Source organism: Malaclemys terrapin, chromosome 7 (assembly GCF_027887155.1).
Source record: "Malaclemys terrapin pileata isolate rMalTer1 chromosome 7, rMalTer1.hap1, whole genome shotgun sequence".
NCBI lineage: Eukaryota > Metazoa > Chordata > Testudines > Emydidae > Malaclemys > Malaclemys terrapin.
In genome coordinates, this window is record NC_071511.1 from 83,869,167 (window position 1) to 83,893,416 (window position 24,250).

Consider the following 24,250-nt stretch of genomic DNA (forward strand, 5'->3'; position numbering starts at 1 on the left):
GAGCAATGGCTCCAGTCAGTCTGCACAAGCCATTTCTATGAGCAGGGCCAGGCTGTGACTTTGGTCAGTTCCATGGCCAGGGGGGGCGGCCACTCAGCACAAACAGAAAGGAAGGGGGAAAAAGGAGTCCCAACAGGGGGACAGCTGTAACAGACATTAAGGAGCTAAGGCAAGCCTACCACAAAGCCAGAGAGGCAAACGGAAGGTCTGGGACAGAGCCGCAAACATGCCGCTTCTACGCGGAGCTGCATGCCATTCTAGGGGGTGCAGCCACCACTACCCCAACCGTGTGCTTTGACTCCGTCAATGGAGAAACACGCAACAGGGAAGCGGGTTCGGGGTACGCAGAAGATGATGGTGATGATGAAGACAATGAAGATAGCTCACAGCAAGGAAGCGGAGAAACCGGTTTCCCCAACAGCCAGGATATGTTTATCACCCTGGACCTGGAACCAGTAACCCCCGAACTCACCCAAGGCGTGCTCCCAGACCCTGAGGACACACAAGGGACCTCTGGTGAGTGTACATTTGTAAATTATTACACATGGTTTAAAAGCAAGCGTGTTTAATGATTAATTTGCCCTGGCAATCGCGGCCAGTACAGCTACTGGAAAAGTCTGTTACCATGTATGGGGATGGAGCGGAAATCTTCCAGGGACATCTCCAGAAAGCTCTCCTTCACGTATTCCCAAAACCTTTGCAAAAGGTTTCTGGGGAGGGCTGCCTTATCGCGTCCGCCATGGTAGGACACTTTACCATGCCAGGCCAGTAGCACGTAGTCTGGAATCATTGCATAACAAAGCATGGCAGTGTACGGTCCCGGTGTTTGCTGGCATGCAGACAACATCCATTCCTTATCTCTCTTTGTTATCCCCAGGGGAGTGATATCATTCACGGTCACCTGGTTGAAATAGGGTGATTTTATTAAGGGGACATTCAGAGGTGCCCGTTCCTGCTCGGCTGAACAGAAATATTCCCCGCTGTTAGCCACGCGCTGGGAGGGAGGGGTGAAGTGATCATCCCAGAGAATTGGGTGTTTGTGTGTGTGTGTGTGTGTGTGTGTGTGGTGGGGTAGTTGGGTTTGTGCTGCATGTTAACCCGGAAACCCCAGCCCCTCCTTTTACATTGCAAACCCATTTTAAATGGCCAACCCAATGGGTCCTTGGTATGGGAAATGAGGGCGCTGCTGTTTGAAACCATTCCCACATGTTATGAAGGTTAAAAAAGCCAAAAGACTGAGGCTTACCATGGCTGCCTGCAAGCCGAATTCTGTTGCCTGGCACTGCCTGAGTGATCTCTCTCACCAAACCGGCAGGCCCTCAATATAAGAGGAAAAATGCAACCTTGTAACGAAAGCACATGTGCTGTGTAATGTGAACAGCAAAATTTAACGTGAAAGAGTGTACCCATTGTTCTCTAAAATGTGTCTTTTTTAACCACCACTCCCTTCTCCTCCACCAGATGCAAATGTTTCTCCTTCGCAGAGGATAGCGAAGATTAGAAGGAGAAAACGGCGGACTTGGGATGATATGTTCTCAGAGCTCCAGATGTCCTCCCACACTGAAAGAGCACAGCAGAATGCGTGGAGGCAGTCAATGTCAGAGTGCAAAAAAGCACAATATGAACGAGAGGAGAGGTGGCGGACTGAACAGAGCAAGTAGCAGGCTGAAGATGATAGGTGGCGTCAGCTTGCAGAAAGAAGGCAAAAGTCGATGCTCCGGCTGCTGGAGCATCAAACTGATATGCTCCAGCGTATGGTTGGGCTTCAGGAAAGGCAGCAGGAGCAGAGACCGCTGCTACAGCCCCTGTGTAACCAACAGCCCTCCTCCCCAAGTCCCATTGCCTCCTCACCCAGACGCCCAAGAACACGGTGGGGGGCCTCCGGCCACCCAGTCACTCCACCCCAGTTGATTGCCCGAGCATCGGAAGGCTGGCCTTCAATAAGTGTTAAAGTTTTAAACTGCAGTGCGTCCTTTTCCTTCCCTCCTCCCCCACCCATCCCGGGCTACCTTGGCAATTATCCCCCTAGTTGTGTGATGAATTAATAAAGAATGCATGAATGAGAAGTAACAGTGACTTTATTGCCTCTGCAAGCGGTGCTCGAAGGGGGGAGGGGAGGGTGCGGTGGTTGGTTTACAGGGAAGTAGAATGAACCGGAAGGGGGGGTGGTGGAGGGCTCATCAAGGAGAAAAACAGAAGTTTCACACCGTAGCCTGGCCAGTCACAAAACTGTTTTTCAAAGCTTCTCTGATGCGCACCACGCCCTGCTGTACTCTTCTAACCGCCCTGGTGTCTGGTTGCGCGTAATCAGTGGCCAGGCGATTTGCCTCAACCTCCCACTCCGCCATAAATGTCTCCCCCTTACTCTCACAGATATTGTGGAGCGCACAGCAAGCAGCAATAACAATGGGGATATTGGTTTTGCTGAGGTCTATGAGTCAGTAAGCTGCGCCAGCGCGCTTTTAAACGTCCAAATGCACATTCCACCACCATTTGGCACTTGCTCAGCCTGTAGTTGAACAGGTCCTGACTACTGTCCAGGCTGCCTGTGTATGGCTTCATGAGCCATGGCATTAAGGGGTAGGCTGGGTCCCGAAGGATAACGATAGGCATTTCAACATCCCCAATGGTTATTTTCTGGTCTGGGAAGAAAGTCCCTTCCTCCAGCTTTCGAAACAGACTAGAGTGCCTGAAGACACGAGCATCATGTACCTTTCCCGGCCATCCCACATTGATGTTGGTGAAACGTCCATTGTGATCGACCAGGGCTTGCAGCAGCATTGAAAAGTACCCCTTGCGGTTTATGTACTCGGTGGCTTGGTGCTCCGGTGCCAAGATAGGGATATGGGTTCCGTCTATCGCCCCACCACAGTTTGGGAATCCCATTGCAGCAAAGCCATCCACTATGACCTGCACGTTTCCCAGAGTCACTACCCTTGATATCAGCAGGTCTTTGATTGCTTTGGCAACTTGGATCACAGCAGCCCCCACAGTAGATTTACCCACTCCAAATTGATTCCCGACTGACCGGTAGCTGTCTGGCGTTGCAAGCTTCCACAGGCCTATCGCCACTCGCTTCTCAACTGTGAGGGCTGCTCTCATCCTGATATTCTGGCGCGTCAGGGCAGGGGAAAGCAAGTCACAAAGTTTCATGAAAGTGCCCTTACGCATGCGAAAGTTTCGCAGACACTGGGAATCGTCCCAGAACTGCAACACGATGTGGTCCCACCAGTCTGTGCTTGTTTTCCGGGCCCAGAATCGGCGTTCCACGCCATGAACCTGCCCTAGTAACACCATGATTTGCACATTGCTGGGGCCCGTACTTTGTGAGAGGTCTATGTCCATGTCAATTTCCTCATCACTGTCGTTGCCATGCTGCAATCGCCTCCTCGGCTGGTCCTGGTTTCGCTTTGGCATGTCCTGGCTCTGCATATACTCCAGGACAATGCACGTAATGTTCATAGTGCTCATAATTGCCGCAGTGATCTGAGCGGGCTCCATGATCCCAGTGCTTTGGCATCTGGTCTGAAAAAAGGCCCAAAACTGACGGAGGGAGGGAGGGGCGACTGACGACATGGCGTACAGGTACAGGGAATTAAAATCAACAAAGGTGGCTGTGCATCAGGGAGAAACACAAACAACTGTCACACAGAATGGCCCCCCCAAAGATTGAACTCAAAACCCTGGGTTTAGCAGGCCGTTGATTTCACAGAGGGAGGGGGAAGCAAATGAATACAGAACAAATCTGGTCCATCTATTTTTTACATCTTAAGCTGGCAGCAGACGGTGCAGCATGACTGATAGCCCTCGGCATCTTCTGGGTGCTTGGCAGAAGATACTGTACTACAACTGCTAGCCATCATCGTCAAGACGGTTCAATAGGACTGCTGGCGGGACTGAGTCTCCAGGAGACAAAGCATGTCTGCCCAGGTGCCTCTGATCAAACTGGAATACGACAATGACGGATACCAGTCGTAATATACCATCTACTGCCAAAAGGCAAGGGGCTGCTGCTGTGTAGCAATGCAGCCCCACGTCTGCCAACACCCAGATCACTGATGAAGGCTACCAGTCATACTGCACCGTCTACTGCCAAAAGGCAATTAGCTACTGCTGTGTAGCAATGCAGTACCACGTCTGCCGGCACCCAGATGACATATGGTGATGCTGAGCTGAGCTGAGTGGGCTCCATGCTTGCCGTGGTATGTTGTCTGCACAGGTAACCCAGATAAAAAGGCGTGAATCGATTGTCTGCCGTTGCTCTGACAGAGGGGGAGGGGCCTGACGACATGTACCCAGAACCCGCCGCGACACTGTTTTGCATCATCAGGCATTGGGATCTCAACCCAGAATTCCAATGGGCGGCGGAGACTGTGGGAACTGTGGGATAGCTACCCACAGTGCAATGCTCCGGAAGTCGACGCTAGCCTGGGTACTGTGGACGCAGTCCACCGACTTAATGCACTTAGAGCATTTTATGTGGGGACACACGCAATCGACTGTATGAAACCGATATCTATAAAACCAGCGTCTGTAAATTCGACCTAATTTCGTAGTGTAGACATACCCTTAGATACTTCGACTTCAGCTACGCTATTCGCGTAGCTGAAGTTGCGTATCTTAGATCGATCTCCCCTCCTAGTGTAGACCAGCCCTTAGAATAAATGAATGGCATCCCTGGGTTCTGCCACTTTCCCACTGCTGTCAGCCCAGCTGATGGACTGGTTCTCCTGACTACCATGTATAATGGACTAGTTTTCTTTTGGGTATCATGCCTCCTAATATGTCCTTAAACATGATGCAGTCAAATAATTGTTTAATTATTGCATGTGAACATGACTGATGAGGGACAGCTTGTATAGCACAGGAAATATAAAAACTGATTATACAAAAAGTACACTACTAAAAAGTGTCTAGTGGATTTGTTTATGCTGTTGGAAAGCTTTTTACAACAAAAGGTGAAGACCATTAAAGGTATGCTCTTAAAAATGACAGCTGACTCCTGTCTTATCCAGTGACATGCTTGCTCACCCAGCATGAGAGAACGTGAAAATAATCTCAAGGTCCCTTTTGTTCTGATCTTAGCTGTCTCTAGCCTCACTTCTCTCTGGAGGTCTGAGGGAAAAGATTGTTTGCACCTTGACCAGATAACCTGATGTGCTTCAAAATACATATTGTTTAAACACATCATATGCAAATTGCCATTATTCTTAGTTAATTGGATTCAATATACACTTGTATATTATTTCATCAGTGAACCTCTCCTACTACTCTGTCCCACCCACTGCTGCCAGAGAACCCAAACACCCAACTTGTTCAGGTTCAGACAATAAGGGTGTTTTCATGCTTTTTTGTGCAGTTTTGACATTCATTCCTTCTCAAAAGTCAACCTTGAAAAACCCAAATCTTCTGTATACCACGGAAGCTAAATATTTCCTATAAGTCCTTCATTTTTCACCTTTCCACTCAAAGATAATGAGTTCCAATTCCAATTAAAAAAAACATATAGGAAAAAATTCAGGGGAAGTCATCACAAAACTTTTATTCCCTTCATTTGGGTTTGTCACTAATTCTAACAAGCAGGTATTTCTTCATCTTAGCTAAATGTTGGATATTGATCATTTTGCAGATGACATAAAACTAGGAGGTATAGCAAATAAAGAAGAAGATAGATTCAATGTACAGAGAGATTTGGATCGTTTGATCATTTGAGGCACTGGACGGAGTCAGATGAGGTTTAATGTAAAGAAGTGTATGATAATACATTTAGGTAAGAATAGCATATAGTATAGATTTAAACTAAAGATTGTTACCTAGAATACAGTCGAGAAGAAACATGAATTAGCTCTAGATAATAAATTGATTATTGTATGAATTCACAGTGTGATGCCATTATGTAAATCTAATCCAAGACTGAAACACGCGTGTGTGTATGTAGCTACACATGCACTCTCCGAAGGAAAAGTCTCATGCAGAACATAAGTTATATTGCTTTTCTGCTTTGTAACGTGTTTGTAAGGCTGCAATTGGAATTGCAAGTGCAAAAGTCTGGTCTTCACATTTAAAAAAATAATAGGGAGCATGTCACTTGCTGATTTTCTTGGGATGGCCATTCTTCAGGGAAAACACACATTTTGAGGCAAGTAATAGAGCTTAAATATTACTCCCTCATGGAAAGGCATCTAGTTTATCCAATTTTCATAGCTCTATTTCTATGAGGAAAAGAGTCCTGTCCCTCTGTTAGAAACCTCCTCAGTCCACGCCCTAATTGAGACCCCTGCATACCTCCCAGGCAGTCATTATCAGATAAAACAATCAAGAGCTGTGGTGCAGTGGGAGGAGCTATCTCCCAAACAGGAGTTGAAGATGATATACTAAACTGGTGGGATGACTCTGCAGATATAAAGCAGCAGTAATGAGTAGGATTTTTCAGGTGGAGCAGATCTTTTACCAGTTTAAATCAAAACGAGTTTGCACAAGCAAAAACATAATTAAAAGGTTCCCCGAGATTCTCCCAGTACTCCCAGTACTGGTTCTCCCAGTACTCAGCACATGGGTGTGTTAGCATTCCCACAGGCATTAACTTACTTCTGTCTCTGGAATGTTTGGTTTATTGCTCTTCCCAGACTACCTGTGCAAGTGAAGGGGAAAACGAAACTGAAGTTAACCCCTTGTGTACTGGTTATAAGTAGTGCCCCCAATCCATTAGCAAACATGAATTGTATACTACTCTGTTATTTGTTTGACTATTTAAATTTACAGTGTTTTTACCAGTTTGACACTTTGCTATGTCAAACAGCAGGTTTATTTTAAACACAGAAAACAGAAGTAAAATAAATAAAATATAAAATTGAAGCCATGTTAATTTTGAATTTCCTGACTTTGATGGTTTGTGTTAGTACCTCTCCAAACTGGGCTAAATGTTCCAAGTAAATTATAACTCTGTAAATATTTTTGTCTGTAGGAAGAACATCTTGAAAATAATTTGCAAACTTTAGCTACTGATGTGGCTCCACTTTATAAGAAACTTGCTCCTGATGCTTTTCAGAATCAGGTAGGTCTGTGAGATTCAGGCAGCGGTGATAAGTGACCTTAATTTTGTAATGCTGTGTCCTGGAGAAAATGTCTTCCTGACCCCAGCTGCTGTTCAGATTATGCCTTGAAGATTAATAACCCTGGTAAATTATTTTGTAACTAGAGAGTTTTTATTATTTATAGGAATCTAATAATTCTTTAAATCTGGCTCAGCTGTTTGTCTCAGTAATGTCTTATACTGAATGTCACATGTTAATTACAGGTTGCACAATGAAGTATTTACTTTCTGATAAAGCAGTTTACCTGATTACCTTTATTTAGTTAAAAATCAATGCTAGTGTGTCCCACAGAGTCTGAAGTTTCTCAGTGCCATCTCCAAATAAACCTAGTTATTTTATTTTTAGGTGGAAAATGAACACATGGGCCCAGACTGTCGGCTTGGATCCAAGGATGGTAGGCCTTTCTCTGGTGTTACAGCTTGTATAGATTTCTGTGCCCACGCCCATAAGGACACACACAATATGCACAATGGAAGCACTGTGGTATGTACATTTCATTTTCTCATTTGTGCTGTTTTCTGTTGTGATTTTTAAATGCTGCTTCATTTAGTGATACATTTGCATGAAGCATTTAAGGTGCTAAAATATTACGAGTGTTTCTTCGTATAAATATCCACAGGAGTTGGGTGTGTTATTCTTAGCCTGCAGAAGGCTTATTATTATTCACCTTATTATTCTGCAGAATAAGAAAAGCAAGGGTGCAATCTAGGATAAAATACCTACAGATATCTCAGATATACAAGTCCTGCATGCTCAGTCTACCTCAGGACAGATAACGTATTCAAAGTAAAGGTTTGATGTCCGAAGTAAAATAAAAGAAACATGCCCTGCAGCCAAGAATTGCATAACGCTCCTGCAGAAGAAGATCTTATGTAAATAAGCTCATTATCTGTCACATTTTATCACTCCCAGTTTTCACATTCACCAACCTCTCCTTCCTTATCACCATGGTGCCTGACAGGCTCTAGGCTGGTGTAGCTGTTGGTAGGAAAATAGACCAGGTAATATCATGGAGCATGTGCTGGAGTTATTTTTAAAAGTCTTTGTAGTATTAATTAAGGGGAATAGTCTCCCATAGTCCCAGTGTGGAAGGAATCCCACTAGTTGTCATTCTGTGGTATGTGGTTGATACCATAGATGTTCATTGTATGATTAGTGGGGAAGAGTGAGACAAGGGACACCATTTCTATTAAATAACCTTTTAGAAAATGAGGCCTGAAGACAGATAAGCTCAGAACAAAATAAATCCAAGAATGCTTTTGTAAATATATTGTTTTCAGCAGTGTGAGCTTTAATTACAAGCACTTCCTGCATAGTTGGGATGCTTTTGTGAATGTCATTGGAAATCACATTCAAGCATAATCTCTGTATTTAAAAGTATATGTAAAATCTCTGCCTTTCGGCTGGTCTACACTAGGCGGGGGATCGAACTAAGATACGCAACTTCAGCTACGAGAATAACGTAGCTGAAGTCGACGTATCTTAGATCGATTTACCTCGGGTCCTCACGGCGCGGGATCGATGGCCGTGGCTCCCCCGTCGACTCTGCTTCCACCTCTCGCTCTGGTGGAGTTCTGGAGTCGAGGGGGAGTGGGTTCGGGGATTGATTTATCGCGTCTAGACGAGACGCGATAAATCAATCCCCGCTAGATCGATTACTACCCGCTGATGCGGCGGGTAGTGAAGACATACCCTTAATTAGGGTTAGTGTCTTCTTCAAAAACTGGAAAATTAAAATTTAATGTAATATATTCCTGTAGTTTAAGAAATATAGCCCAATCCTGCACATTACTTGAGCATGTGCCCAACATTAAGCTTGTGAATAGTCCCAGTCACTTAACTGGAACTACTCACATGCTTACTGTTAATCATGTCCTTATGTGCTTTGTTGGATAGGGGTCTCTGGCTTTAAGGCTGTAAGAGTCTTTAAAGGCTATCCATGAACAGCAAACCTGAATTGACTTGTAGTGTTTTGCTAATAGTGAGTGTCTTCAGATAAGATTATGAAATAGCTTATTCACAAAATATATCTTACAGAATAGTATAAAACCAATAAGTTATTAAAGTACATACAGTGCAACTGTATTGAACTAGAACTTCCTCAATGTGGAAATTCAGAGGGAAGATTTAACAATTCAGAATTTGAAAATGTGTCTTGCCTTTGGAGATTTAAGAATTCAGAATTTGAAAATGCGTCTTGCCTTTGGAGATTGTATGCTAATATAACTTGGTTATATCTAAAATAGGATTATTTTGGTACATGCAATATTATTTCATATTAAAAGACAGAATTACATAGAACTTAAGTCTACTACCACCTATTTAGGAATGGATCCTGAAAAGAGAAATGATGATGATGTTGGAAAATACAGTGTATCAGAGTAGGAGTTTCTTAGATGATCTTAAATTAATATGGGTTCCTTTTAAAGAACATATTCGGATCAACTAAATATACATTTATTTATCTAGAGTCATTGCTGTTATTTCAGCACCAGGAAATGTTCATTAGGGACGCTTCTGTATTTCTTTGAATATTTTCATATGCAGTATGTTTTGTGAATTTTTCCAAATCAAATTGGTTGTGTAATCATATTCTTTATTAACTTCATCTTTAGCTAGAGCAAATTAAATCTTGCCCTTTTTATTATGGGAAATTGATTCTTTGGAGATCACATTGAGCAAAAAACTGAAGGTATTAAAACTGTATTTATGTGGAAAAGCTAACCAGTGTGAATATTTCCTGTTTGCTCTGTAGTGGTGTAAAAATACTTAGAAATTCTACAAGGGTATGTACTAACCTGTGTATCTGGAAATACTGGATGTACTTTATCTTTATGAAAGTACCTTTTTTACCCAATAAATATAGCATCATTTTCACTCCATCAGACTCTTTTGTTATCTTTTTAACAGTCTTCTTAGGATGATTCAGGTACCTGACAACAATGGTGTTAAGGTAGAGTGTTCCCTGGTGAGGTGGAAGCCATGATTGCAATTGAATGGCACAAGGACAGGCGTATAAGAATTAAAAGTGTCAATCTGAATTTGTCTCAAGTATTTGTGTTGCTTCAAAGGATTAGCTGAAATGGGTCAACTTCATGCCTGTGTAAATCCATTGAAATCAGTGGATTTACACAAGGGATTCATTTGGCCCAGTGGATTTTACAAAGAATGGCTCAAAAGTAACTAATGAAAGCATGGCTAGTGCAGTAATAGCTATACTGGTGGTTCATGTCCTATTGGACAGTGCCTCTGACAATGGGTGAAGGGTGGGATGAGTGGGGAGACCAACTACAACTATATGTGACTACTCATACCATTCAGTCTGTGGCACTGGCTGTGGAAAAAGTAAAGGGAGGAAAGTGACTCTGTGGTCCAAGGGCTGCTGCCTGTTTCCTTTTGGCCTTTCTGAATAGGAAGGAGAGGTTGGTAGAGTAGCAAAAGATACCTGCACAGAGAGGGTCAATGGCTTTGAGGAAACTGCCATACTTCAGACCTTACTGCAGATCCATTCCCTAGCTTTGAATGAAGTTAGTGAGAAGAGAAGAGATGATGGCACCTTTCAAATTGCCCATTCAGCTTCTCTTCACACTGTCTTCACTGCTTAGCAAGAGTGCCCTTTCTCATTCTCACAACAGCACACGGGTGGCTACAGCTTTCTTCTTTACTAGCACAAATAATACCCCATCACTCTGGTTCATGAACAATAAGCAGCATGGGGGTTCATGAAGAATAAATCATGCCATATGAGTCTGATCACTTTTTGTGATCTACGTAGAATACTAATATGATACATGAAGCTCATATAGTGGGTGAGACATATTGGGACCTCTTGAAGCATTAGAAACCATGCGTTAATACATTTATTACCAAAAAATTAAATTAAAATAAACATAAGCAACACTACTTTTTAAAAAGCCTGAAAAATGGCTGATGGGCAAAGAGTAATTATAAATGGCACTGCAATCAGTTTGGATTTCACAAGTGTTAACGTAGGAGTTTTATTTTATTTTAGTAGTTTTATTAATGATCTGAAAGAGGAAGCAAAAAAAAAAAAAAAAAATTAAACTAAGATGTAACTTCTCCTGGCTTTGAATCCTCTGTAAACACTGAAAGGATATAAAGTACCAGTCTAGGGCCTGATTCTCCTCTCATTTACACACATGCACACAGTGTAAACCATAAGTCAGTGATTTGAAGTTAACAAAATTACACTTTTGTGAATCCGGTGCAAGAAGAGAATCACACCCCAAATATCAAACTAGAGAGATTAGAAAAATGACAGAGATTCATAAAATGAGGTTCAGGTTTGGAAAAATGCAGTAAACTTTTCTTTTCTGGAAATATTATTCTGAACGAAAGCTACTGGATGTAAGGGAGATGCCATACATGCAAATGTATGATATCACAGGTTAAAAGGGCAATAATTCCTCTTTATATAGCATCAGTGTTACTTAATTTGGAGTACCATGCATGTTTTTCACTGTTCTACCAGTATTTCAAATGAGATTGACAAACCAGAGAAGATGCAGAGAAGGGAAACAAAGATGGTTAAGGGAACGGAGGAATTGTCCTATAAAGATAAGGAGAATTGTAAGTGTTGTAGAGATAAATATATCATTCTTTCTTTATAATCTATCTACAAATTTGAAATATGTCACTGTTAAGGAATGCAGAATTGTCCAGGTTTGCTTTAAGTGGGGAATAATAATTAACATTCAGCAATGGAAAATTTAAGCAGGACATTAGGAAATTTTTTGAATAATTTGAATAAAGGACAGTGCTAGAATACCCATCACTGGAATTATTGAAACTTGGCTGAGACAACTTGTACTTAGATGTTCTGTAGGGAACACTCCTGCATTAGCAGAAGGAGGAACTAGATAATCTAATAGGATTTTTCCATCCCTAGGATTCTAGAATGAGATAAGAAGAGAGAAGATCAGAATAAGAGATGGTTTAAATTGATTAGAACACTGCAAATTTACCACCAGGCTGCAACCTTAAGATCTGAAGATCTAGCTCCACCTAAAGTCACACTACCTTCATAACCTCATCTTGACCTCTGATGTGGTTGTTGGAAAAAAACAAAAAATGCCACCGTTATAGGAGGCTGATACTGAGGGCTTTTGAAAAGCTAGCCATTGCATAGTACTGGCCAAATACCACCTAGGATTGCAGAGGAAGTCAGAGAAGCCTGTGTTAGTTATGGCTTTACAGGGAACTCTTTTTATCACATCTTAGTGGAATCACTATTAGCATACTGTCAAGTGCCAGAGGAGTCATATCAACCAAGTCATTTCAAAAAGCAAGAGGGAGATCAGGTGAGACTGGATTTATTTAACTGGTTAAGTTTTTTAATACCAGTTTCTTAAGTCAGAGACAAAGACTAATTGAAGTAGCGGAACCTAGGATATGAAACAACTATTTGATACTGCCTGCAGTTTTGGAACATAATGCAGCTATGCCCAGGTACCCTGCAAAGCACGTACATGCCTATACTGTAGCTACCAAAGGTGCTAAGAAATGTGTTTGGCTACCACACCCCCTACAGCACCAAGTAAAACTGATAGATTTATACAGAATGAAAAACAACTAAAGCCCTGAGGCTAATGACTATCAAAATATTTAAACTAGCATTGCTTTACTGGGCATGTATACAGTGGAGCCAGAAATATACTGCATCCAATGTAAACAAAAAATCCAAACCCTTGTTGACCTTTGTTCCTAAGGAAATATTGCTTGTGTTGTGTGGTACTTGTGGCAGTTACAGATGTTCATTAATGTCTTAGTGGGCACAGGCAATTCACAAGTATCAGTTGGCCACAAATGGATATCCTAAGAAGAACTGAATTATAAGACTGGAAGTGCTTTATTGTTAAAACTGGAAGTGTTCAGTGGTCAGCCTAACTACCTCATATGGTACACGTGCAGTAGTTTTTAAAGATCAGGACCCACATTTTCAAAATGCATCTAACGAAAGAGCACGTGCTCAACTTGCATAGTGCTACTATCCAATTCACACGTGTAAATTGTAGATTTTCATACACACTACCCTGACTTTCATGCATGCATTGGCTGTTGTGTGGACTTTTGAAAAATTTGGGTTGATAGTTAATCTGGTTAATGGCTGATAAACGGCTGAGATTTAGTATAGTGGTTCTCAATCAGAGGTCTGCGGCCCCCCCAGGGTCTGCAAGCCAAAGCAGGGCCAGCATTAGACTAGCTGGACTATCTAGAGCAGAAAGCTTGGCACTCTGTGGGGCGGAAGCCCCAAGCCCTACTCCCTGTGGCTGTAGCCTGGAGCCCTGCTGCCCTGCCACCCAGCAGGGAGGAAGCTCTGAGCCCCGCCATCCCGTGGCTGAAGCCTGGAGCTTCTCCAGTGCGCAGAGTTGAAGCCACAATGCACACACACACTCTACCACCCTGCGGAGCAGAAGTCCCAAGCCTCAGTGCCCCATGGAGTAGAAGCCCTAAGCTCCCAACTGCCCCACAGCACAGAAGCTCCCATCAGGCAGAAGCCCAGAGCTCCCCTCCCCCACTACCGGGCAGCTGAAGCCCAGAGCCCCAAAGTGCCTCCTTCATGGCTGACGCCCTGAATCCCCCTTCACCTCCTCCCCCCACTGGTCCCTGAAGTTTTATAGCATGTTAGGGAGGCCTCAGAAAGAGAAAGCTTGAGAACCCCTGATTTATTATAGTTCGCCAATATACTTTTATTTAGCACTTTAAAACTTGGTGACTTGGTCACAAGGAAGATGAAAATTGGAAGGACCAGAAATTAACTCGTGGAGGTTATTTTTTCCTCATGTGAGTGCATTTTCTGTAATCCAAAACCATATTGTATACAACATGATAGCCAATAGAGGACAAGGTGTTGGAAATCAAGCAGTTACAGGGACAGGGATTTGGTAGAAATTTGTACCAACTGTATAAATATGAACAATATTTCAAATATGTACAAGTGCATTACCAGCAGGTTCTAGCTCTTCAGGAGTGCTATAGAACAGGATATGTAAAGGGAGGGATGCTTACTGCTGATTCATGCCACAATCCCTCATGAAAATGTGTGCATTTGGGCTGAAGGAGAATTGGTAGGCAAATACATACAAAGTAATTGAAGTTGCTCTACTTTGTGTATTGTGGATCAATAGGACTGTGACAGTTATCCATTAGCTTTGGTTGACTATGAGGGAATTAACTGAGTTTTCTTTAGAGACAGAAAGCACTTTTCACAGGACTGCTGATCATTACTCTGTTCACCTCTGAAAGACATTGCTCTAAGAGAAAATCTCTGCAAAATTTTCTCTTTTCACAGACTGTTTCATGGTGTTTGGTTAGTGGAGATGTGTGTAAAGCACCCTTCCAGCTGGTCGTCTGCTTGGGCAGAAGGTTCTATCTTAGTGAACTAATTTTTGCAAGACTTACTGTTGCTATGTCCCAGCAATCCTTGTTAAAGATGAACTGTAAATAAAAATCTCAAAATTAGCGATATTTGCAGAATTCTTCCTTAGTCAGGCTTTGTCTTGGATCTCTAGTTTCGCCCAGCACTTTATTATACAAAATCAAACTTTCGCTTGTTAGGGCCCTTAAAGTCATGTCTGGTTGGAGTCAGCTCTAATGATGTCGCCTCACCATGCTGTAGGATCATAGCTGTCATCGAGCTGTTGCATAGGGATTTAAGTAAATTCCTGTTTTAATATGTGTGTTTTCTCAAAGTTTGTTATTACTTAAACAAGAAACATTGAAGAAGTATATTAAATAATTTAAAAGAAAGGGATGGGGGCGAATGGACTAGTCTGAGCCCCTGAGAACCAAATCCATGCTCCAGCACTTCCATAGAACAAGAGCAGAAGCATCGAAGTAAAGCTCGAGACAGCAATTACGTCTCTCAAGGAACCTGAAAGAGGAAAAGGGGTAGTTTGAAGGTGAGATTGTGCTCATGTGACACAAATAGAAGGTATTTTCAGGGTTTATTTGTAGTTCATGTTTAAAGCAAAGCTGGCGTCAATGACAGCTGTTTTAAAATGAGAGCCTTATTTGGATTAAAAAGACCAGTCAGTCCGTCTTTTAAAAAGAATAAAAAGCTATTTAAAAATACCTCCATATTTGGTCTTTTTGACGACCTCCATTAGTTCAATGCTGTAAGTAGGTCTTTCCACCATCATGTGTAACTGGCAGAGCTTCCTGGAATTTCCTGTAAACACACTTGCAAAAGCAGAGTTGACTTGCACAGCTTTGCATGGTAAACAAGTTAAAATGTCAGCAGAAGAGAACAAAAAACCTATTCTTGCTACAAACATAATAACAATACCCTACTGGACACACATACTTTTACTATGTAAGAAAAACAGTCATAAGGAAGTGAGAAACGTCCTTTGACTTTGAGTTCATGATGTTGGTTCTCCAGAGGTTTGGTTTTTGGTATTGTATACAAAATGTATGGCAAAGATAATGTTCCACAATGTTAATTATTATTATTATTTTTTATTTGTATCAGCATGATGCTTTACTGAAGACATGTTTCTCTAAATCTGATTTACTGTTTGCGATTAATTGTTAGAACCTAGTATCTAATGTTTTCCATTCGAGACAATGAGGACATAAACATGAAATGAAAACCAAAAAGCGGAAAAGTTCTTCTATAAAAACACACAGTCCACAGTGAAAAATAAAGACTTTAAACCATGGAACTTAAAATCCATTATTCTTTTCACATGCAAATCCATAAACTAGATTTAGACTGTCAGCTCTGCTCTCTAAGGCAAGGACTGTCCTTTACTCTGTACCTCGCAGAATGGAGCACTGATTTTGTGGGGGCCTCTAGATGCTACTGCAATACAAATTAATAATAATAATTAATACAGAGAACCATCCGCATTTAAAGACAGTCAGTCAATCTCTGTGTTAGTAGCAGTAAAATTCCATCTGCTATCATATCACTGCAAGTAATTAGATTAATCAAAATCACTAAATCTCTGTTAACCCACCTGGTGAAAAGTCCAACAAAAGTTCCATACAAATATCCAGTACTACTAAACCTAATACTAGTATTAATTCATTTGGCAAAGCTGTGATTTTGAAAACACTTTGGTAGGACAGCTGTCCGCCTGGCTGAATCTAAGTGTCCTGTACAAATCTTTCATACTGAGTTTGGTTTCGTTTTTAGCTTACCATCAGCTTTTGCCGTGGAGAAACCTGCAGTTAAAAATTCATTATAAGCACCTACTCAATGGACCTGCAGCAACTTGTTTGCTGGAGATGGCCTATAAATAAATGTTGAATTTATAGTGCTAGAAACTTCAAGGATACCTTTTTATATGGTTACGTCAATGAGTTGCTTATTGGAGAACAGACTTCATTGTGAAAACAAAACAAATGTCAATAGTAAAGTATAATAGAGTGATCTCCACCTGAGCATCTCCCTTCACGGCCAAGAGTGCCTCTGCAGTGCCCTCCCTCTGTTTTCCCATTCTTCAGGACTCCTTAAACAAAACTCCTTACAGTCTTGCTAATCCAATCATAGACCTCCTTGGGGCCTGGTTTCTTTATTAACAATTTGCAAAAAGCAAACAAACAATAAATCTTCCACCCAGCCTTATGCTCCCTGAGGTACTGTCCCTTCCTGCTGTCTGAGCAGCTAGACAGTGCAAGGCCTGGCCTGCCCTGCCTTCTTTGCCTTCTCCCAGAGGAAAACTAAACTTTCAGTTGGGGATCTTCTGACCCAGTACAGCTTTACTGCATAGTTCCCCTTCTAGATCTGTCCTCACTAAACTCTCTTTGACCCTTTATAGCCCAGGTGCAGTTCCGCCCTCTTAATTACTCAGCTGGGAGTACCTGATCTGGTGAAAGGACTCTGGACTATTTCCATCACAGAGGGCCAGTCACTCTGTGACATAAAGAGTTTAAAAGTTAAACATTTCTTCTTAGGCAAGGGGTCAGTTTCTGAATAAAATACCAATTTCACTAGGAGAACTGATAAACAGTTTCTTCAACCTTTTTTACAGATAAAGAGTGAGAATTTCATAGGATAATATAGAATATATTGTAGGCAAGATTCAGTAAATGTTGTCAATCAACCATTAGTCAATCAATAGTTCCTACAAAAGAATCCGAAGACCACTTTTCTACTGACATGCACTAGAATTAGTGTGTGGAATGAATATTTGTCCCCAATAGCTCATTGAATTTCTTTTGGTTATGAATCTATCATACCATCTTTGCATGCAAGTTCAGACATTTGCAGTAGTTGCTAAAATGCCTTTTGAGAACGGGTAAAGGTGACTGTATGTTACCCTTCTGGACAATATCAGTAATGTGTTTGATAAATTTATACAGTATTACAAGCTGCAACATAGGATGGTTGTCAAGGATAAATGACCTGACATAATACACACCATAACTAATTATAGTTATTTGTGGAAAATGTCCCATGCTTTCTATAAATGCCTTTTCTGGTTGTTCAGAATACCAATATCATTTCAAAGGAAGGATTTTAATTGCTGCTTTTTCCATTTTGTAAGAGCTGAGGAGCTTCAGAAATGCTTTCCAAAACTGTTTCCATAACCTACTGTAAACGTATTCTGTCTGTAATAATCCAATAGAACTACTTACTGTAGATTTCAGAAAATAGTAAAAGTAAAGCAAGCAGAGTAATTCAGTTGTGAAATTAGTGAATCACTCTTATGACTCGAGTGGACCTTAATGGATAGCCTTGTCAAAGTGCTGAGACCATCTTAGCAGGCCACTGCAGAGCTAGATGATGATGCAGCATATCTGAGAGAATGGACATCTATTTTGTTCCGAAAGGACATCTCTTCTGTTCCCAATCTACATAGAAAAGAACTATACAGGAAATTTAGTTTGCAAATTCAGAAATGCATTTTGCCCACTTTGCTGCATCTTCAGTTCAAAACATCTGTCTTACTAATGATGTAGTGGAAAAGACTACATCAGATTCAACTCAAGAAGTTCAAGTGGCCAAAGACGCAGATCAAAGAACTACAGGATTCAGAACTCTTTGGCTACAGATGTTTCTTCAAATGGTTTAATCATTTCATTCAATTTATGGGTGCATCTTAGAAAAAGAACAGAAATCCACAGTGTCTCCACACCTTGAATACTGCATCAGTTTTGGTCAGCCCATCTCAAAACAGATATATTAGAATTGGAAAAGGTACAGAGAAAGGTAACAAAAATGAGCAGGGTATGAAACAGCTTCTATCTGAACATGCAGCTGTTTTTATCTTCAAATTTATTGGATATCCAAACAAACCTTTTGGCCGGCATTTTTTCATTTGACTATTAAGTGTCCTTAATGATCCAACTAGTGTGTCTTTTGGGAAAAATACTTAGTACAGCAGGACATGCAGCAGGACATAACTCATACTTAAAATCCAAAATAGTATAGTATTTTGTCTTTTTCAGTCTGCTTTGATTGGTTTGAAATAGAATATTAATAATAATTCATGTAAAAAGCTACTTTGAATGCTCTCAGTAGTACATACCAAAGGTTTTCCAATGGATTACTTTATGTAGAGTCCACCATTAATAAAACGGTTTTTGAACCGAATGTTTCACATTAAGTGAACTACTCTACTGAGTCTACAAACTGTTAGAGCATCTAAAAGACTCTTAGATCATAATTTGCTGCCCTCTAGGACTAATTTTTGAATCCATAGACTAGTCTGGTCTGCTTACTATTTGATTCTTCTTTTTAGATGCACAAGTATATAAGTGAGGCGCTTAGAATGAAAGTTTACCTATGTTAAACTTTCCATCACTGCATTTTGGATACATGCATAATGATGTCTTAATTATTTTGTAAATAAATGTACTGTTCTATTTTATATAGTCTTAATGCTTTGGCTTGAGGAGTAACCCTGTCTGTACCCACAGCTCTGCCAATGTACCTCAACTCGGACCTGTAACAGTCTTTCAGTGCAAGTCCTGGACCTCGTTGAACAAAAACTGCCACTTGTGCTGAATTTTGTGTTGGTTTTGTCATATAAATAGACATTCACTTGGATGAGCTTCCCCCTTCCATATTTTTTCCTCTTATCTTTTTTTCATTTGGCCCTGCATGGCAAAATGTATTTCCCTGTCCCTGCCTGCCCTATAGGTCAGCTGAAAAGATGAAAATGGTTAAAAGAAGTGAAATTCCCAGATAAGATTCCAGCATAGGAGATGAGAATAAATATTAAAAACATACAAGGCTTGATTTTCAGGCACTTGTCTATTGATGTGCAAAAATGCATGCATGTACACATGTGCCACCACAACTGGCACCAGACTTCAAATTTTTAAAATAGACATGCATTCTTCTCTGATTGCTGGTCCCTGTGGGTATTCCATCGTGGGTACATATGCGCCCAGAACCAGATCATATTGAAAGCAGTGTCCATGGGTCTGCACGTACACCCTGGCTCACCTCATGCCTCCAACCATGGAGATAAAGAGCAGGACAGACCAACCACCTCTCCAGTTCCTTCTCAGTGCAGTATGGTCTGGGTTGGAACCTCAAGTGCCCAAAGCTTCAGCTTTATTCCTTTATCTGTTGCCATATTTAGATATCTGTAAATAGAAGTTTTAGAGTTTAAAAGTTTTATCTGTTAGTTTTATAGTTAGCCTTATCAAGGTGAGGACCTCTTTTTCCCCTCCCTCCCCCACCGTACCTCGTTTTTGGTACTGGACTATCCCCAGGACTCTGGGCGTCAAAAACTGTGCTTCCTGCCCACGATCCTTCTTGGTTAATGACGACCACCAGCACTGCCTTGGGGAAGCCCACATAACAGCGAGGTGCAGTATCTTGCATTCATTCCCCAGCCATACCTAGGAAGGGCAAGAACTTCATCTTAGGAAGCACCTAATGGAAAAGGCCATGAGGCCATAATCGGACCCAGGCTGGGGTAACCCCATACATTGGCCTGACTAAGGAAGGAGTGCATCTCCTGCCATGAGGTCCAAACTCAGGAGCCAGGAAGTCTATCCCCACAGATACTTTGGCGGGGTCCTGTTGGGAGAGCAGGGAGCTTTCTCATAAGCATGAGTCTAAATATTCCTTCAAATCCACTTTGAAGAAGTTGGATTCAGCCCTTTCTAAACTGAGCAATTCTCTAAGCTCAGCCCAAGAGAATTTAGTTCATCCTAAGTCTCAAAGTCGTGACAAGAAAGCCCATAAGCTTAGGGCTTCATTGGCACTGGATCACAATCTGGTGGCACCGGTACCTCCCAAACACAAATGCTGGGATCCACTGGAACCAACGAAGAGTGATCATCAAGAGCCTCAGTTACCAACAGTACCGACTTTGTCTTCCACAGCTGTGGCACAGACTGTCTGTACTGCGGCTCTCGTGGTTTGGGCAGACAGGACCCCGGTCACTCTGGGAAGAGCCAAGATGTACACTGCTCCTGAGGACATCTTTGCTGTCTCCCAGATACGGAGTCTCCTGCTCCATTGGGTCCCTCCCTCTCGAGAGATGTTCTGACTTCACCAGGGGAGCCAACTTTTGGGAGGAGTCTATCTCCCATTCCATCTTCAGGCTATGACTTCCCTCCAGAAGCTCTGTCAGTACCACCATTGGAACCAGCATCAGCTTCTTCCTCATCTGGAGGATCTGCACCACCTGTGATCTGTTACTTCCTCCTCCAAGATACAACTTCCTGGTCAGAAGGCCTGAACCAAACCTCCACCTCATCACCTGCCTCGGAACTGTTGGTTCTCCATGCCATTGAGACCACTGCCACACCCACTCAACCCTTCCTATGGGCCATACTGGGGGCCATGGGACCAATACCATCCCGCAGAGTCGGTCTGGTCTGCTATTGTCCCTTCCCATTCCTTTGAGAGGGCAAACAGAACTGCCCCCTGATCCAAATGAGGAGGAGGCATGTATGCTGGATCCCGCAGTTCCACTGGAACTGACAAGATTGCCATCTTCATCTCCAGGTGAAGTTGGGGTTCCAGTGGCTCCCTCCCATCCCCCGGATGACTATAAGCAGTTCAACAACTTCTCAGAGTTGCAGGGGAATTGAGAAGATTCCTCTTGAGGAGGTTAAGGATCCTCAACGCAAGCTCTGGAAGATCCTCCATGCCTCCGGCTCCAGTTGAACAGCGCTCCCTGTTAACGAAGCCATCCTGGAGCCAGCCAGAGCGGTCTGATATACCCCAAGTTACCTGTGCCCCAACCCCTAAGAGGGCAGAGAAATGTTATTTATTCCAGCCACATGGCAGAATTTCTGTTCTCTCCCTTTAGTGGTCCAAGTCTCCACAGAGCAACAACATCCCTGATCTACCCTGACTGATAAGGAGGGCAAGCATCTTGACTTATTGGGATGGAAAGTCTTTTCTTCTAGCCTCCAGTTCAGGATAACCAGCTACCAAGAATTAATCGATAAGTATGACTTCCTGAACTATTCAAAATTTGCAGACTTCACTGACAGACTTCCAGCAGCACAGCAGGACAGAGCTAGTTTCCAGGCTCTCATAGAGGAAGGCAAATTGGTTGCCAGGACCACTCTCCAATCAGCAGTAAATGTGGCTGATACATCTTCCAGGACAATGGCTACTGCCATCACGATGTGCAGGGAGTCATGGCTTCATGCTTTGAGGTTTCCCAGGGAGGTCCAGAATACTACTGAGGACCTTCCCTTTGATGAGACTTCTCTATTTAACCAGAAGACTGATGAACCTTTGAACACTCTAAAGGACTCCAGTGCCACTCTGTGTTTCCTAGGAATAGATATAGCTGCCCCAAAACGAAAAGTCCACCCGCAACCCTACACGCCTAGAGTGATGGTTCAGCAGTTCTACCACCAGAGACCTTATGATCCACCCCCTAAGAGGCAAAAGGTTCAAAAGACCCACTTCTCCTCATCTTCTTTAGCAGGTTAATCATCCCACTTTGAGACCTCGGCTAAGTGCTATTTTTGACAGGAGCTCAAGAGCTGCAAACCATTAAGTCCTACACCACACGATCCCCATCCACACTTTAGGGGTTATCTAGCACTCTTTTTCAACATCTGGCGTGCAATAACAACAGACAGATGGGTGCTGAACATCATCCATTCTGGCTATATGATAGAGTTTACATCCTTACCCCATCCAAAAAAAACCTTCCCCAAACTCTGCAGCCACTCTCACAAGAAGAAATCCCTCTTACAGCAAGGAGCAATAGAGCGGGTTCCTCTTCAGCAGCAAGGGAGGAGTTTATATTTGACATATTTCCTAGAGCGGTTGGAGACCCATTCTCGACATCTGCCATCTCAACAGATTTATTTGCAAACTCAAATTTTGCATGGTCACGTTGGCATCAATAATTCCATGCCTGGAAAAGGTCATGTGGTTTACAACTCTCAACACGAAGGATACCTGCTTTCACGTGGACGTCCACCAGTTTACAGATGCTTTCTCAGATTCATGGTGGGCTCTGACCATCCAGACAGAATACTTGCTTTTGGCTTTGCTATCACCCCCACAGTCTTTACCAAGGTGGTCTCTGTAGTAGCAGCCTATGTCAGACACTGTGGTTTCACCATCTTCCCGTACCTCAACGATTAGCTCCTCATCCCCATGCCAGAATATCTATGTGTCGACTTCGACAATGCTGCAACTTCTCTCCTCTTTGGGGGTCAGCATAAACACCGAAAAATCCATCCTCACCCTTATGCAGGCTTTAGACTTTATCAAGGTGTCCTTAAATTAAATCACAGCAAGGGCTTATCTGTTGAGGGACAGGTTTCAAGCTAGGTCATAAGCAACCCCCGAGTACCTGTCAAGATTTGTCTCTCTGTCATAGGTCATATGGCTTCATGCATTTACGTCACACAATTGACAAGACTCCACCTTTGTTGCCTACAAGTGTGGCTTCAAACAGTGTACTAACCAAATTGGCAGTTCATGAACACCATAGTGAATGCCTGCCAAAGTGATATTGTGCCTGTTATGGTGGAAGAATCCCCGCCACGTATGCAATGGCATTCCCTTCCTTGGTTCTGCTCTGGCCAGGACAACCATTACTGACACATCGCTGTTGGGCTGTGGCGCACATATGGACAAACGTACAGCCCAGGCACCTAGACATATTGAGAGCCCAGGATTTACATCAATGTTCTGGAGTTGCAAGCAAGTCAGAGGACTTGCAAAGCCTTTTTCCCATTCATTCAAACTCACCATGCCCTCATAATGTCAGACAACATCACAACCGTCTTTTACATCAACTAACAGGAAGGAGCGAGATCCATCCCCCTGCATGCAGAAGTGGTCAGTCAATAGAACTGGTGTGTTGACAATCAGATTACCCTGTTGGCAGTTTACCTTCCCAGGAACCAGAACATGCTAGTAGACTCTCAGCAGACACTTTGCTGTCTCACAAGTGGGAGCTACATAACTTGATGGTGAACAATATTTTTGCTCTGTGAGGACCTCCACCAGGGAACTGTTCAACCCCCAAACAAATAGGAAATGCCACATATACTGTTCTAGAGGACCCTAGGTTACCACTCACAGTGCAATACTCTATTTCTTCCAGGTCAGACTATCTGAACTATGCCTTCCCTCTGCCACCACTCCTGCCTTGAGTTTTACACAAGATTTGGCAGGAGAGGTTACGAGTTATTTTCTTTTGCCCTCAGCTGGCCCAGACAGTTTTAGTTCCTGAGCCACCTATTCAGATCATCTTGGACACTGATCATTATACCAATATTTCCCAATATCCTGACCCTGGGGAATGGCAAGATCAGGCATCCCAATCCATGTCCGCTTTATCTCAGGGCTTGGTTTTTGGGTGGACATCATCCCTAGAGTGATAATGTTCTGAAGCTGTGGAGAACATCCTTCCTAACAGTAGGAAGCATTCCACTAGAAAATGTTACCTAGTTAAGTGGAAGCATTTTTCTATCTGGGAGCATCAGAGATGTATACCCCCAGAAGCTTCAAGTATTCCTGTCATCCTGGACTATATTTTTTCCTTAAAGACAGCAGGTTTGTCCATCAGGTCCTTATGGGTCCAATTGGCAGCAGTCATACCTTTGTATGGCTACTCGATTTTTGTGCACTCACTGACTAGCAGATTCTGGAAAGCCCTAATCTGAACCTTTCTGCCTATTACAAAGTCTGCTTCTCAATGGCTTCTCACTTGATTCTTCTTCTCTCTGTACTCACT

General features: G+C 42.6%; 1 protein-coding gene across 2 annotated transcripts in view; it reads left to right on the forward strand.

Annotated features, from left to right (window-relative positions):
- Positions 1 to 24,250, forward strand: part of TET1 (tet methylcytosine dioxygenase 1) — a 149,279-nt gene that overhangs the window by 105,549 nt on the left and 19,480 nt on the right. For both annotated transcript variants that reach the window (XM_054034170.1, XM_054034171.1), the window contains 2 exons: positions 6,965 to 7,054; positions 7,440 to 7,577. In XM_054034170.1, coding sequence (XP_053890145.1) covers positions 6,965 to 7,054; positions 7,440 to 7,577 — 228 coding nt within the window. The remainder of the gene's footprint in view (positions 1 to 6,964; positions 7,055 to 7,439; positions 7,578 to 24,250) is intronic.